The 16,513-nt window shown below is 42.1% G+C and overlaps 3 protein-coding genes across 6 annotated transcripts; 1 reads left to right on the top strand and 2 right to left on the bottom strand.

The window, feature by feature from the left end:
* Positions 1–1,636: 1,636 nt before the first annotated feature.
* Positions 1,637–5,616, bottom strand: LOC143220936 (CCAAT/enhancer-binding protein). Its single transcript, XM_076446500.1, has one exon. The coding sequence runs from the start codon at positions 5,039–5,041 to the stop codon at positions 3,974–3,976; it is 1,068 nt and encodes a 355-aa protein (XP_076302615.1). The 5' UTR covers positions 5,042–5,616; the 3' UTR covers positions 1,637–3,973.
* Positions 5,617–7,752: 2,136 nt separating this feature from the next.
* Lolal (longitudinals lacking protein-like) lies at positions 7,753–11,813 on the top strand. 2 transcript variants are annotated; one of them, XM_076446522.1, is made up of 4 exons: positions 7,753–7,912; positions 8,477–8,709; positions 8,780–8,994; positions 9,069–11,813. In XM_076446522.1, the coding sequence occupies exons 2-3, from the start codon at positions 8,521–8,523 to the stop codon at positions 8,972–8,974; spliced, it is 384 nt and encodes a 127-aa protein (XP_076302637.1). In that variant the 5' UTR covers positions 7,753–7,912; positions 8,477–8,520; the 3' UTR covers positions 8,975–8,994; positions 9,069–11,813. The 2 variants fall into 2 exon arrangements, with proteins under 2 accessions (XP_076302637.1, XP_076302642.1); XM_076446527.1 differs by lacking the exon at positions 7,753–7,912 and adding an exon at positions 7,981–8,343.
* On the bottom strand, positions 10,866–16,493 carry LOC143220905 (arrestin domain-containing protein 2-like). 3 transcript variants are annotated; one of them, XM_076446475.1, is made up of 8 exons: positions 15,951–16,493; positions 14,645–14,800; positions 14,335–14,549; positions 13,939–14,124; positions 13,675–13,874; positions 12,754–12,962; positions 12,462–12,590; positions 10,866–12,382 (listed from the first exon to the last, which is right to left on the bottom strand). In XM_076446475.1, exons 1-8 carry the CDS (start codon positions 16,066–16,068, stop codon positions 12,366–12,368), a joined length of 1,230 nt encoding a protein of 409 aa, XP_076302590.1. In that variant the 5' UTR covers positions 16,069–16,493; the 3' UTR covers positions 10,866–12,365. The 3 variants fall into 3 exon arrangements, with proteins under 3 accessions (XP_076302590.1, XP_076302583.1, XP_076302595.1); XM_076446468.1 differs by having other exon boundaries at positions 10,866–12,590; XM_076446480.1 differs by lacking the exon at positions 15,951–16,493 and adding an exon at positions 15,754–15,940 and having other exon boundaries at positions 10,866–12,590; positions 14,335–14,800.
* Positions 16,494–16,513: the final 20 nt, after the last annotated feature.

Genomic DNA, 16,513 nt, shown 5'->3' with positions numbered 1-16,513 from the left:
ACTGCTTGACGGCTCTCGAATATCGAAGCTGTCTAAGAAAGGACAGTAGTGGACGCTTATCACGGACATTTGCATATTTATGCGCGTTCTCGGTCGACAAATGACAGTAATGTGCCTAATCGGTTATTAACTGTAACGTGACGTGGAGGATCTTCGAAGTATACTTGAAATATGCTAGAATGTCAACGCGCACGCGCGTGGAAACACGGCATTGTCCTCCAACTTGGAAAACCTGTTGATCGCATTGGCCACGCGGGTTAACTGACCTACATAATAAGCTATGTTCCTTTGCGTTGTTCGAAGACTTCGTAAGTATTTCAAGTACGATTCGATAGAAGCTTAATTATCTTTTGAACCCTGAAATTTCATTCGGAATTTATTTTACGGTTGCAATGGTAAGACTTTCTTTGTTATTCACAATTTTTTAGTTTAGAAAATCTAATATCTTTCAAACAGAAAACACGTTAAACACGAATAGGAGGAAGGTGCCGCGTTGTTAACGTAAATACGACTTGTTATCAGGAATACAATGGAAAACAAAAAACACGAAACGCAAAGTCGGTCTCGATACTACAAATGTATTCGTTGATAAACATTAGAAAAACAATAGGTCGATGACAAGAATTATGCAATTGATAGTGTCGCAAGGCCGTCCACTTCTTGCTCGACCACACGCCATGGGCCAGATCGACGAACGTGCTGGAAGTTCGGATCCTGTTCCCCGGTAAGCACAAAAGGAACGCTATGATCGTCACAATGGTGTTAATCTATTTATCTGACTAACAACAAACTTATCTGGTGACTCATTACCCGACGGATTCGCGCGAGCAACGGTTCCGATTGCTTTCCGCGAGCACATGTATGCCAATGAACGTGTACAGGACAAGATTTTTATCGGGCGACAACTTTATTGATGCGTTACAACCCCGCACCCCCCACCCCGTCGAAGGAGCAAAACTCCTTTCTAACCAGCAGTGATCCTGTTTCATTGTCCGCGTACTGTGTCTCGTGTTTGCTTTCGCTGTCGCAGTGGAAGAAACGTGGAAATGTTTTGATCGATCGTTTTGTTTTCTCGCGGTGACCGCCAGATATAAATATTTCTTGGCGAGATTGAGAAGCAGGGACGACGACTCGGGATTTTTATCTACCTTCCGACTGCTTTATGCGAATTACTGGGAACGACATTAGACAAGGAAAGTATTTGATGTGATTTCAGGTTATTGATACTGTTAGCTAACCAAGAAAGTTCATGATCAATGATATGCAAAGTGTGTCGAACACCACCTTATTCAGAACAGTCTTTGAGCATCTATTACCTTTGTCCCGTGATTTAACTGTCTCTTCTATTCCCTCTTTCATAGAATCCTCTGTTTCCAGTATCAAAAAGGTGTTTCAACCCTCTTCCGACGTTTTGTCAATTTCTGAATCACCGTCCTCTCCGACTAGTCAACTGAGATAATGGCTAAATAAGATAGTCGTGGTGAATTCACATTTTAATTGACGTGTATATGGATATATTTACACAGTGCAATAATGGCGAACCTTATTTTAAACAGTAGAATTTCATTTAGCTTCATTATCTAACACAGGATTGTAAAAGAAAGATTTATAAAGTTTTCATAAAGAATTTACTAGGACAAAGAACTATTTTTGACTAGAACACTAAATCTGTTCTCGAAAAATTGATCGAATTGATATCGAATCGAACGATTCCAAGTTGAACGCCCGAACAATGAAATTACACTACATTCAGCAAAGTAACGCGACAATTGCCGCGTAATCATCCCGTAAGTGATTTGCGTGTCGAACGCCAGTGGAGTCTCGGACCGAAGGAAGAGGAATGGTTCGGGGTCGAGCAAAGTAGCCGTGCGATTTTTTATATCAAAATATATTTGTGCATAGACAATAAGACAACCGTGGCAGGTGATCTCGTACCTAACATACATCAGTCATACGCCAAGAAACGCGTGCACGTGCACGTGTCGTTTTTGAGTCGTGCATCACCGAGAGACCCGACAAACGTCTTAGAAAAAGAAAAAGAAGAATTAAAGAAGAAAATATTAAACTTGTCGCACAAGTACGTATATAAGGTAGTAACAAATATCGTTCTCTCGCGCACGATCGAATCTACGAACGAGGAAGGACGACAAAAAAAAAAGACTTAATGAAATGAAGCCCGCTTCACGCGATTTTACGGTAACTTACGGTGTGAGGGACTCGGTTGGACCGAGTCCCAGGTAACGTCGGCGAAATATAGAATTTCTCTCTCGCTCGCTCGCTCTCTTTCTCACTCTCTCTCTCTTGCATCGTAATCTCTAGCATACTTCCGCATTGAAACGTAGAACTATAACGATTGTTTGTTGGACACATGCGCGCTGATCAACAATATATTTTCTTCGGTTCCTCTGTCGCTCTCCTCGCACTCCCATTCGCTCGCACATTCACTCACCCTGACTCATAAAACACGAGCATCTCGTTTCTTTTCTCTAACAAAATATATTAGCTTTTTTTATGTACATACATCTCTCGAATATAATAAAATTAATATAGAGCTATAATACAAGGGCGTGTGTAAGAGTGATCATATTTTTGTTTCACCATCGGTTTTGTCGTTCGGATGATCGCGTCTTCCGCATCCTGTCGAGAAAATACAAATACACGTGGACCAGCGAAACTGCGTTGTCGACGATACCGATGGTTCGCGGGGATTCACGGTACGCTTTGTCCTTTTAGGTACTTGGTAATGAGAACGATAGATAGTCTAATTCAATTGGCCGGCATCTCGAGTACAAATTCGAGACGGAGCGCGCGAGGAAAAGTGGCGCGTTCATCGCGCGTCGTCATCGCGCGTCGTTTTCGTTTGTGTGCGTGCGTGTTCGCGTACTTATTCGAACGTTTATGGAAGATGCATCGAAAATGTATGTATACCGCCGGGAGAATCAAAGATTTATGCGAACGAACTCGCCCATTCGCATCACATACGCACGATCTTATTCGCGATTGTTTACGTGCGCGTGTTAGCGCGGCTCGTACGCAAGCGCACAAACGGGGGCTCGTGTGTCTGTGATAGTGTGATTGATGCGCTCGTACACATCGACGCATGATTTGTTCGTAGTCGCAACGTGTTGCGAATTACGCGATCGAATGAGCTGGCGAACCCGTGAAAAAACACACGTGCGTGCCAACCACACAGTCTTTAGAGTAGATCGCGGAAAAGGGTAGGTGTACGAAAGATAGGGGTCGTAAGATTAGATGAAACGGAAAAGGGGGTTGAGTTGAAATTTCTGGTTTACATGGAAAACATCTCTCGCGCGTTCGCGACACGCGCTCACTCTCCATTCATTTGTTCCTATTTGTACAGACGGAAAATGGGGAGGGGATAGGTGAGGGGAAATGTCCGGTGCACTCGGTGTAAAAAAGTTCGCCATGGGCGGAGGCACTTTTCTTCCACACGAAGTCGTCGACCAGAAGCTGCCGAAAAGCTCTTCTCCCCGGGAAAAAAACGACGAGGGCCTCTTCCTCGAGCGAGTCACAGCTTCTCTCTCCTTTTCCAACGTTGGTCCTCTCTGTCGCTCTCTTTCTCTCTCCCCCTCTCTCTCTGTCTCTGTATCTGAGCCTCCGTTCTCCATTCTCCCCGCGTCTTTCTGTTCTCCACGGCGCGGCGGCGTGCGGCTCTCTCGAGGCATGCACGTGCACCTCGCATTCCCCACTTGTGGAATTAGACAAAGACACAGTAGCATTTGCGGCTCGAACCGCGCGACGTTCTCCATACGTACACGTCTGGTCGTTTCGAGCGCTGCGAGAGGATCGAGAAACTGACTCCGTAGAAACGGAAAAGTCGACGGCCGGTGCGCGACTACTCTCACAATCGTATCGGGCCGAAAGTCGAGGGACGAAGGCCGACACCCGTGGATGAGCGAAAGGGTAAACAGCAGCGCGATACCACTGCGCTGCTCGGGGAGGATTTCGTGCGCTACATGGGTCCCACCGCGTGCTGCTGGAACTGATCGAGGTGCCTCGAGATCTCGCGGTGTAGCTGTTCGGGCACGACGCCGACGCTGCTAAACAAGGATCTGAGAACATTCAGTTCCTCGGTCAACAGTTCGATCCTCTTTTTGAGCAGGTCGTTGTCCTTCACCAGAAGCTTCACCTTCTCCTCGGTCTCCCGCGATCGTACCTTCGCTTTCTCGCGGCTCTTCCTCACGGCGATGTTGTTCCTCTCGCGTCGCCTCCTGTACTCGTCGCTCGCCTTGTCGATGGCCTTGGTCTGTTTCCTGGCGGCAGCGGCCGCCGCGGTGTTCGCGTGATGTTGGTGCGCCATCACCGGTTTCATCGGTCCACCTCTGGGTGGTGGCTGGTGGACCGGTGCGCCCGGATGTCCGCCGGGCACCGTGGACGGTGTCAGGGTGGTGAAGGTTGGCGCACCATTAGCGAACGGCCCGTTTGTCACCGGGCTGTAACCGCCTGGCGGGTACTGGGGACAGTGGCGACGGTAGTCCGCCGGGTCCAGGGGCTCCTCTTTAATGCTCGGCGACTCGGAACTGGAGCTGTTGCTGTCGCTGCAGCTGTTGCTGCCCTGGTGGTAGCTCGCACCGCTGTGCACCGGTTGCGGCATGTAGGCGAGCGTGGTGCGCGGGTAACCGGGCGTTCGAACATGCTTCACCGCCCCGTTGTTCGCGCCGAGCATATCCAGCAGGCCGTCGTTAAAGTGGCTATCGTCGATCAGGTGTTGCAGATCCAACGATATCTCAGGCGTGTTCAGGTCCGTCAGCTCGCCGGCCGCGGCGCAGTGTTCCGCGTACTGCTGGTGAAGGCTAGCCTTGCTCGCCGAGACCTTGCTGACCACCGCGCTGTTCTGCTGCTGGTTGTGATTATGATTCACCTGCAGGGCGGAGTTGTTGTTGTTGTTCGGCGCGTTGCTGTTGTTATTGTTGCTCTGATGGTTGTTGTTGTTGTTCAGAACCTGGGACTTCTTCAAATCGGCCGCACCGTGGGCCTGGGCCTGATGGGCCGCTGTATCGTACATGACTGGTGACTCCATCGCTCACTCGCACATCACAGACACGCGATACAGTCTATCCACGAGTTTCCTATTGTCACCCGCTCCGAGTTCTACGACAGCCTGTATTTTCCCTCCGATCCCCCGAAATACCGTTCGTACCACACGATCAGTAAACAGGGAACGGTCGCCGCTTGAAGGGAACTTCACTACGGCTACGATCTCGAAGCAGCCAGGCAAGCCGGGGATGCTCCCGCGCGCGCCGTTCAGCCGAGATCCGACACTGGTGCCAAGAGTAGCAAAATCGCGCGACCCTCGACTCTATTCCAATTTTCGAGGACGACCGCGTACACCGCTCGTCGTTGCGATCCCAATCGTCTCGGATGGATCGTACACGTTTTCTTATTCGGATTAGGTCCGCGTGGTTCGTTCGTGCGTGCGTGCGGCAACGCGTCAAATGTTCACCACGCCTACGCGGGCTTTTTTTTCTCTCCTTGCTAACCACGGTACACCACAGACGGGAACAACGCCGACAAAACTAGAAAACGATACCACCCGCACGAAAGCTGGCGCGCGACTGAACCGCTTCGCGGCATGTCGCAAGCTTTCAATGTGGCGCGCGTTCAGACCAACTCCATAGCTCATTGCGCTTGCGCTCGCGCTACGCGCTTCCCTCCCCCTCGTGCCCCTCCCCACCTTGCCGCTCCTCTTTCTACTCAGTGCGATCCGCGCCACAACGGAGGTATCCGCGCGCCGCGGCGCGTCCAACCTCTTCCACCCTTCCTCATCCCTCCCTACCAACTCGATTCACTGTTTCTATCTTTCTTCCTCTTCTATCTATCCCGCCCTCCTTCTACTCCTCCTCCGTCATCTACTCGCGATCTTTCTTTTTCTCTCCAACAGGCCCACAGTTGATCCTCGTCCATCCCACGTGCCGACACGCTGTCGTCCCGACCGCGGCATCGCGCGCGACAGGAAAACTTTTCCGGTGCTCGCTTTCTTGGTTCTATTTATATGAACTCATACACGCCGATCTACTCTCTTTCGGACCACAGATTTTCTGCGGAAATCCAAAAAATTCCAGCGGTCCTTGCCCAACTTCTCCGGCATTCCCTTCCGCGGTGCATAGTCAACGAGAGTACGGTATTGTCGGGGTGTACCCGAACGGCATGCTAATTCGATACCCTTCTAGGTCAACCAGCTAAACTGTTTTCCCTACGGCCCATATAGGGCCACGCTTCATTACCGCTTTTTGTTCAATGGGCTCACTGTGGCGGCTGTCACCCCCGGAAGTTAACGACACTCTTGAAAATTGTATATTTTTATAAACCTCGCACGATCTATTTTTTATTTTAAGATTTATTTCATTGTCGAACCTGCCGCCACGAAAACTCCATGGAAGTAAAATGAAGTGACATCGGTACATAATTAAGTTATATAGTTGGGGAAACAGGCTCTAGAATCGTAAGAATTGTATAAGAAAAAAATCAGCTATATCGATAACGAAACAAATCAAAATGTGTTTTGGATCTTAACTACTGTTAGCCGAATGATCTATCGGCCATCGACACGTAGATAAGGAAGCCAAGCATTAATAATAGTGATTTGGAGCGATTATCTTGTACGTCTATGTTACTACAAACTGTGAATCTTTATAGTCTAAATATTCATAGATCGTTCTGGACAAAGCATATTTTGAGCTATAAATAAAGCAAAGATACTCCTAACTTTCCTTAAGCGTTTAAGAGGAAAAAACATAAAGGAGTTTAGAAGAAGATTAAACGTCAGAGAATGTTTTTTAAATAACTTTTCAATGTTATTTTAAAATAACATATAAATGAGAATAAAATATAAATATATATATATATTTGATCCTTAATGTGACCAAAGGGTTCATATTTCTAATATTTCAACAAAAATTTAGAACAAAGGGAAATATGTTGTTAACGGATTTAGATGAAGACAAGGATGAGTTAAACTTCTTGAAAGGTTAAAGTAAGTTAAGATCCTCATGATCGAATTATATTAGTAGGCGAACTGTAGGTGTAAAGCGATATCAATTGACGTTCGTTGAACGATTCATAAAGAACCAAAGTGGCTGTCAATCTTCGCGCTTCAATTAATGCAAGACTTTAGCGTCTCTTCTGTTTCTATTTACACGATGCGATTTTTATCGAGAGGCATTCAACCGTACGGTTATCGTTACTGTAATCGTAGTCTGATCGATTAGAATCGATTTCACTGTAGTAGCGGGTACAGTTCGATTTGTCAGTTAGCGCGTATGCTGATATCTGTCCAATTGCTTGCGTGAGATTGCGCAATTAGCGGTAACAAAGCGCGAGAGGATATTATCGGTGCTAGACGCTAGATCCTTGTTGGGAATCCAGCCGTTCTATAACGGTCAATACTCCGTATAAATTGTATCGACAATTTTTCTTTGAATAATAAATATAAAAAATTTTCTGTGAATAATTGATACGGAATTCGAAAATGAGCGAGAAGCCGACAATTAAACGAGTAGATTAAGCGGCAAGATATAGATCTCTATTTTTGTACAGGAAACGATTTCGGGTCTGCTAATAATGTAGCTGGGAATGCATTTTGCACGCGCTGACGTCGATATACAATTTTGGATTGACATTTATGAAGCGAGAATTCCGAGCGTTTCTCGTAAAGTCTCCTGACGCGCCATCTTGCGCGCGTAAATCGAATCAGCCGCCAGTCGGTACAGTGTTTTCGAACCGACCTGCGACGGAAAGATCCGAATTTGACCGAATTTCTTCGACGTGATATTAGCCGCAACAAAAAAATTCGTAACATTCGCGTAAAAACTTTTCGGTAGTGTATATATTTTTCACGTTCCTTTTGTGAAACACCGTTACCCCGGAGGATTCGGTGGCCCGTTAGCTTCTGGTGAGTAAAAACGAACTCGTTAGGTTATTTTTTTACCCGCGTTTTGTGTTTCTGGCTCGTGTTCGGGCCTGCGAGTCCCTTTGACGGAACGATCCGTCGTAGTACGCGTATTGTTATGATAAAATGCGATTAACACGTACCACGAAGCGTACTTATACTTCGCAATAAAACCAGTTCTCGTTACGCCACGATACTTTTCTCTCTGCTTCCGCTTTCGGTTCGGCAAACGCTTCCAAACACGTCCGACTTAATCTGTTGAATGTGTTTTTCGCTTAACCTAGACGAAATCTGGTACGCTGAATTACGCGCGATTCGTCGTCGTTCCATTCCGTGAACATTTTCGAAATTGTATCTTTTATTTGTAAATCAATCCTCGTCGTTGCGGTATCGTTTTTTTCACTCGTTAACGGAACAGTTGGTCTTACACGCGTGTATGTATGCTTCTGCAATTTTATCCGTCATTAACATTAGTTCGTACCATCCTTATGTTTCTAGTTATATGTTATAATATTATGCTTTCTGTAGTATAAGAGGTTTTGTGTTGATCAACAAGAATATTTTCAGCTTACTATTTCGAGGGAAGATTGTCTGGATATTGGGTGTCAATAATGGCAGATGAACAGCAACAGTTTTTTCTTAAGTGGAATGATTTCCAATCTAATATGGTATCGTCGTTTAAACACTTACGAGATGAGAAAAGCTTCACGGATGTGACGTTAGCTTGTGATGGTCAGACTTGTAAAGCACATAAGATGGTGTTGTCCGCTTGTAGTCCTTACTTTAAGTCATTATTAGAGGTACGTTCTTGCTCTTACATTAATTCGAATCGTCTAGGACCAGATTGTTAACTGCAGAGGGGTGTTATAGGAAAATCCGTCCAAACATCCCATTATAATTCTAAAAGATGTCGCCTACAGCCACCTTCAAGCTATTTTGGAATTTATGTACGCCGGAGAAGTTAATGTCTCGCAAGATCAACTTCCCGCATTTCTTAAAACAGCTGATCGATTGAAAGTTAAAGGTTTGGCAGAAGCACCTGGTGCCATTAAGAGGGAAGGTTAAGAGATGCACATATAGTTGTGGTAAGGATTTATCATTTTATCAGTGTCCGCGTAGAGAATGTTGTACAAGTTAGACTAGGAATTTCTCATTGCAGGATTTTGGGAAGCGTGCGGACTGAAAATGAAACAAAGTGTAATAATGTAAAGTGATCGCGTAAAGACATACCATACACTATAAAAATGAAACACACGTTACGTGTGCACAACTCAGTGTCCTCTGGTTCATGACTTGGATCAACACACACGGCGACAATGTAAATTATGCCTTTCCTTAATCTCAGTTAATGTTAATGTTGTATTGAATGTATGTATACAGATATGGTAGAGACGAAATGTTGATGTTTGTCTTGAACCCATTGCGCCATACCGCAATGGCAGCAATAACATTAATTATTTTTTTAAAACAAAGTGCTGCAAAAAGAAACTAATAAGTGGGTCACGAATAGTTTACAATACATGCTGACCGGGACAGTTTTGTGGATCAAACGGAAATGTTAAAAGACATCATTGCAACTACCTGTTCTTTAAACTGGATGTACTGACTCACTATACTTTCCTATGGGTGACATCACAGCAGATCTATTCGCAAGGTATTCAAATTTCTGCATGTTCGTATCGAGAGTACTAACAAACCAACAACCTACTGCGTGTCTCTGATTGTTGAGTGTTCAAGAATTTTTTTACCGTAACTTTTTTTAAGGAGGTCACGTTCGATAACATTTATTGTACATTGTTCCGCGCGCGCGCACATACACACATTGTTTCTCGATGATCAGTGTTTTTACCAACGCGTTCTCTTGGCCAGCAGGCTTGCACGAAATTCGGATCGTATCGCGAATAGATCTGCGTCACTCCCGGCAATCCCAATGAAGAATGTTAAATCAAGTTTACTGGAAGTTGTAACGTGCGTGTCGTACATTGCTCTCTTTTGTTGTCCCATGTGTCTTTTCTTACTGCTGGATACTTTGCGATTGGAACACATTAGAAACCGAGAAGAACAAAACGAAGAAAAGAAAAGGAAATGTTCATTTCACACGTTCGAGATCCCATTCGGTACCAGTTACCTCTTCTAGTGATCATGATTTTTTACTTAACCAAATACTGCCAGTATTTGTACCGGCGTATTCACAATATTACCGATAGACCAAATTTATTTATGATAATAATATATTAAGGGTTGAATGTCTTAAATCGAGGGAAGGTTATTGTAATATAAGCGAAGCAAATTTTTGTAAAGTTGGAGCGCACAGTTCCTTTCCCCTCCCGACGAATCAGGATAATCCAAGAGAAATATAAAAGAGACGAGAAAAATGTCAGGAAACATTATCGAGTCAAAAAAAAATGCGTGCATCAGATCGCGCGCGATTTACGCAATATGTATATTCAAAATGTCCAAGCGCTTTCACCGTTTCTCGTTTTTTAAAATATTAATTGTTTTTTCTTTTTGATATTCGTATTTGTTTTTCGCTTTATATACTTTTTTCTCATTTCTCGAACATCGAATACTTTTCCGAACGGGTTTCTTCGCTCTGCTTATTCGATCTTATCTCCTGTTTTCCTCATCACCGATTTTCGTCGAGTTCAAATTACTTTTGCAGCTTGCGATATAGACAAAAAAGTAAAAGAAAAATCTACGACGTACACATTGTCACGTCCGACGTGATCGATTAGTTTCGTTCTGCCACGTGTATCACGGTGTCCGAACTCGTTTTGCTCGAAGAGCCCGAGTACTTCTCTAATACCGAATGCCACTAACTTAGGATTACCGCTCTCGAAACCGGAGAACGGTGTACAGGAATTTCTCGTAGCTTAGCCTTTATTTAATTTTGCGTCGGATGTTCTTGTGACTACCATATTCGTGATTGCTACTAGAACCGAGTAAGAACCTGAAAGTGAAAAGAAAGGAACACACCGCACTCGAGATGCTTTGCCGGCAACATGGGGCATCGGCGAGCATGATAACAACCGTTGTTGTGACTACGATTTGACGAATACAGTACGAAATGGGACCAGCAGCAACTAAACGTCACGGTCATTGGAATTGACTTTTATCAATCTTCGTTGAATAATTCTTCGTCGCGTGTCAATTTCTCACACATATACGTTTTACTTTGTCCGAATGAAAGTAACCGATCGAAAGTATAAAAAAAAATAATAAACGAAACGGAACATCTTCACTGTCATCCGATAGCAAGTCACCGTGAAAAAACGCGAACATAAATGGCGATCCGTGTCTGTTCTCAGTATTTAAGACAGCCTTTAACGTTAAGACGGTTGGGTTCAGTTCCTACAATGACACGTTTATCGGGCATTTGGTGGTTGAAATGCGATTCGTACCGTGTGTATTTGCTGAACTGCGAAGTTGAGGTATATACATTTATTAGAGTAGAGAGAAATGTTATTACGAGTGATCGATTCGAGATATGTTCGCGACTTGTTGATAAGCCTTCCTCCTCACACTTCTCTCCCGGTTCCGTTTTAGCCGACGCTTCCGTCGAGGAGCTTCTCTACGTAATCTCAATTATTAATCGTTCTTTTTTTTTCGTTCGTTCATTACTTACCTGTCCCTTTGTCCGAATTTGTTTCGAGAACGTCCGATTTGCGATCTGTTCGTTCCACCGAAAACCTGTTTGCGACGAATCTCTATCATTCTTTTTGTACTGCTACTTCCGTGAAATTGTACCAATGTTTCTTCCCCTGTTCTTCTACTTTTTTCCTTTGCTATCATTTTTTTTTGCAGACGATTATATATCGTTACCTTTTTCTAATTATACGACTCGATGATGATTATGATTAAAATATGACGATGTTGAGATATGAAATAAATTGTGTAAATATATCATTTTCGTAAAACCGTTGCTTTTCCCATATGTCTTCCGACTTCGGCCGGGAGCATGCGAAGTATTAAATTAAGTAATAAGAATATTTCACAACAAAACTACGCACACAACGTCAAATATAAACATTTGGCTTTATAATACTGACAAGATTGAAGTTTAGTTTATTCTAGAATGAATTAAATTGTAGGGTCTATTCTGGAATGTCCCGTAACCTGTTGGTGGTCAAAGGATAACTCTAGTCTTTTAAAAAGGGCTAATAAAGAAACAATAACATTGAACCTAATACGGAATGCGTCTCCACGTTCCAAAAAACGTTTCTACTATGAATAAATAATTGTATATATTTTTTGAAAAATGTGTACATATAAAAGCATTTTGTATAAGAATATAAATCCAACGTTTAGCGAGGTATATTCGTTTTCAGTTCGTCATTGTTAGTTAAATCCAACTCATTGAAGAGTATGTTAGTAGTTGTGAGGGTTCAATGGAAAACTTTCTCATGTTAATAGTAACAGTTCAACATGTTATGAAAATAATTCCTGTAGTTCTTTGTTAATTTGTTAGCGCACCTAAAAAAGAATATTCGATTAAACAGAAAGTCCACCAATTTATAGCTTTTAGGTTCTGCAGAATGAATAACGATCTTACTTTGTGCTGGATAGTTGAATACAGGATACATGGGCGAAAAAGGAGTATTCGCACCTTTGACATAGTCAGATTCATCGTAATCTTTGATGTGATGAGCTCCTGACACACATTCTTCATAGGATGGAGGTGCTGCATTCAAAGGAAAGACAAATATTCTATATACTATAATTTGAAACAATTTTTAAATAAAAATGTACGTGTAAATGTATTCAATAATTAATACTCGTTCTTTTAGGACCTGGTTTCAGTAACACATTGACGAAGAAATCATTGAATCTTGCTAAGAACTTACGTATGCCCCAGTTTGTGGAAATATCAGCTTGGTCTGGAACAACGAAACCAATAGGTGGTGCTTGTGCATTAGAAGTACTGGGCTGTGGCATTGGCATCGACTGAACAGGTTCTTTAGTGGTACTCTGAGGTATGCTAGGTCCACTCGGGGTAATGTACAGTGGCACGGATCCAATCAAAAGAGGATAACTCTTTGTAACGTTGAGGTGCCTGATTTGTTAACAAGGAAACATTGAGTTGGAACGAAAGTTCGTAGTGTTTTTAAATTAAAATTCAAAGATAAAAAAGATTAAAATTTAATAACAGGATGAGTTACCTTAAAAATGGTAAAAAGTAATAGAATAGAATGAAAAATATGTGATTGAATAAATCTATGATGACTTTCTAAATTTGTTTCTCTTGGGAAGGGAGCCTTGAATAGGCAAATGTTATTGCATACTTTCGTCTCATTTTTCTGATTGTAGCATGTATACTGAGATGCCTGTTAGTTCGACTAAGTTAGTGTAACTTTCTTTGATCATATTGACTAACCCTGCATTTAGTTTATAGGCAATGACAACAAAGAAGTTGACCATGGAACGCATCAATTAGAAGAAAGATCGTGAAGATATGAATCATTACACTATAGTTAAGCTGGACACGATGCATAATTTTGTTGCTAAGCACAGATTAGCATAAAACAATAGCTTTAGGGTACTTTTCCTATTTTTAAATGGAAACTCGTGCTAATGACGTGTAGCCGTATACATACTACATATACTACAGCAGATAAGACATAATTGAAAGATAAGCAGTTCAATACACTGGACATCAAGAAAGTAAACTTTCATCCTCTGTTAGCATTAAGATTATACTACTTGACTCATGGTTTAATCATGTTTCAAATTATCAACGACATAAGATATCTTGTATTTTAACTTACGGTCCCACAAAACGGATGACGACTTTTAGGTTGTAGTCCAAGTCTATAATCTTGCAAAATAATAAGTTCGACGGCGGTATCGGTGGAACCCGGATTTCCAAATTGGCTTGTCCTTGCGTGTTGAAAGGTCCAGAGTACGAACTAGACGTAATTTCGAAATTGTCGGTCCTGGTCTTGGAAGTTGCATGGAATCTAAGTACCTTGTAGAAAAAATGAATAGAACGGTAACCGTACAACTCTCAAAATCTCAATGGCTTCACTTACTCGTTGCAACGTCGTACTAATCTTGTGTATACGAACTTCGGAGTTGGCATTCTCGAAGCCCACCAATGTGTTGATTATTTGTCCAGGAACATAACCAGAAGATGGTACTTGGATAGTTAGGCTCGTCGAGCCCAAGCTACAGCAACAACATGAGAAGCTTTTCCGAGCCTCGTCGGAGATTCCAATCTGCTCGAGAAAGATGGTATTAAGTGTAAAACTTAATTAGCGACTCTCGCAATTAATCAATTGTATTTTTACTTTGAATTCAAATCTTTGCACCCTATTGGAGATTGTTGAACTGCTTTTAAGATGGAATAAACGCATAGAAAGTAAACTAGAGTACAACAAGAGTAAACTATTAATACATTCGCGAATAGCGGAAAATGTGAAGCTTACGCAATTTCCTCGATGCGCGTTCAGATCTAAAATGGAGTTTACGGTAAACGCGGCTTTACATTCGTGGTCGAACTTCCAGGGCCTGTTGATTACGGCTTTGATCGTGTATCTGACATGTCCGTACGTGTGTTCGAAGCTGCTGGGAATGTTACAGGGTATATCAAATTTGAACAGGAACTCATGGTATCCCTCCGTGATTTCTGCTGTTGAATGCGCTGGAGATGTTAAAGAAAATATTATTAAATTGAAGAATTTTTGCATGAAGAGTAGGAAGTAGAAAAGTAGAAAGAGTAGTGTTAGTTGCACTCACATTCGCGTGTACCCAATGCATCGGCGCTCAACGTGAAATAGTGTTCATTCGCGGAATAGGTGTCGGTGGTAGTTGTGCTTTTGCCATCGAAATCAGTTGTACTTGATGATTCCGTCCAATACACATTAGCTACCCCCTTGACAATGAAATAGAGTCCTACACATAATTAATTAGTTTCAAACTAAATCGATTATTGACTGTTTTATCGCTGTATGTGAAAAAATAATGCGCGCGCTTTTATGCGTTACGCTGAGTGCATCGTTTAAATTATTCAAGTCGGAAATGGTAGTCAAAAAGTGATTACTGAATAATGAGAGAGTATATATAAGTAAATGTTCTGTTACAATAATTTCGAAGAATGTTATAAAATTATATTTACATTGCATCTCTCTCTCTCATTCCATTATTTCACGAAATTTAAACTTTCAAGATGTGGTGTTAAACCAAGTAATTAAAAGATTCATTTGTACTTTGTACCAATCTCGCGTTAATATACACTGTATCTTCTGTGACCGTAAATGTAAAAAAAATTGTTTTGTGGATTTACTGTACATTTACTTTAACATCAAATACAAACGTGTATACAGATACAATTTTTCTAAACAGTTTCCTGATAATATATAACAGCGCCTCATCTTCAACCGAGAAATAATTTGTACACACACCTTGTACAAAAAAAAGGAGAAGGATATATTTTAAAATGATTCACTGTACAGTAGCGATACATTTATTGCTTATCGATCTGAAGCGTCATTGTTTCGTTTGATAGTACATACAATACGTTTTCTTTTCGTCAAGGTACAAACGTTGACGTAAAATACGTATTTCTTAGAATACACAATCTCAAATTCCAGTGAGTTTACAGTGAGATAAAAATCATAGAACAAATCGCGTATCATAGAAAAATACATTTTAGATATTCTGAAAGTTCTTTATAAACTCAAAGATTCACCAATTTGGTATAATAAATTAGGTACATTTTAAACATTTATTTTTCCATCAATATTATCTCTAAACTATTTTTTCTATGTGAAATCTTTTTTCTATATCTGCGGTGTACAATTTTAGACGTAACTCACTGTAGATTTGCACAAAATAATTTCATTTACCTTTTTAAATCTCTCCAAAACAAATGATCATTTCACTTCACAACGAAAATTCATTCTTGTCGACAAAAAGAAATAATTTGCTTCGCATAGTCGGCGATTCATAATTGAATCTTCTCCGCGCTACAATGTCGGGCATAGGTCAGCTCCTGTTCTTCAATATACGCTCTCTTATTTCGTCTGCGCTTTAGGAGACTTACCTCTGACGGATTTGTTTCTGGCCGCGTCCACGATAATTTTACCCGTCACTGTTTCGCCGGGTTGATACGCGGCGACTGGTCGATCGAACTGTATAGAAAACGTTCTCAACGATGTCATCCTGCTGAGATCTCGCAGAAAACTGGCGCCCTGCTCTGTTCTTTCTTATCGACCGAGTCCACTCGTAAATTTATAAATTCTCGGGGTAGGTGCAGCAAGAAAAACACGATTACACAGGCGTGTGAACCATCTCTTCGTAACGTTTGAGTCTTACTAATCTGTTTCCGACTGTTATCCATGCTTTTATCCATGCTGACAGATTTTCTGTTATCTTGAGTCATGGTATCACTGCAGGAAGTTCAGTAGACTTTTGATCAGTACGAATCATCCTATCGATAACAGCGTTAGCATAGACGCGACGTGAGACATAAATTAGCATAGACTGCTGACTTTCACGACATCATTTGATTGTAAGACAAATTTCTGAGTCATTTTTAGAGTGGGTTCTCACAGGAATTTTTGAACGTCCAAGGAGCGATTTGAATTGAAGAGAGAAGATTGCACT

The sequence above is a fragment of the Lasioglossum baleicum genome, chromosome 2 (assembly GCF_051020765.1).
Source record: "Lasioglossum baleicum chromosome 2, iyLasBale1, whole genome shotgun sequence".
Lineage (NCBI taxonomy): Eukaryota > Metazoa > Arthropoda > Insecta > Hymenoptera > Halictidae > Lasioglossum > Lasioglossum baleicum.
Note: the sequence above shows the minus strand (reverse complement) of the source record. Positions and strands in the feature narration are given on the sequence as shown.

Bases quoted from the DNA above. Each gene is read 5' to 3' on its own strand.
- LOC143220905 (XM_076446468.1), bottom strand. From the start codon at position 16,068: ATGACATCGTTGAGAACGTTTTCTATACAGTTCGATCGACCAGTCGCC. The intron at 14,801-15,950 runs GTAAGTCTCCTA...AATTATGTGTAG, and splicing joins CAGAAACAAATCCGTCAGAG to GACTCTATTTCATTGTCAAG. The intron at 12,963-13,674 runs GTAAGTTAAAAT...TTAACAAATCAG, and splicing joins GTCATCCGTTTTGTGGGACC to GCACCTCAACGTTACAAAGA.
- Lolal (XM_076446522.1), top strand. From the start codon at position 8,521: ATGGCAGATGAACAGCAACAGTTTTTTCTTAAGTGGAATGATTTCCAA. The intron at 8,710-8,779 runs GTACGTTCTTGC...GGGGTGTTATAG, and splicing joins ACTTTAAGTCATTATTAGAG to GAAAATCCGTCCAAACATCC.
- LOC143220936 (XM_076446500.1), bottom strand. From the start codon at position 5,041: ATGGAGTCACCAGTCATGTACGATACAGCGGCCCATCAGGCCCAGGCC.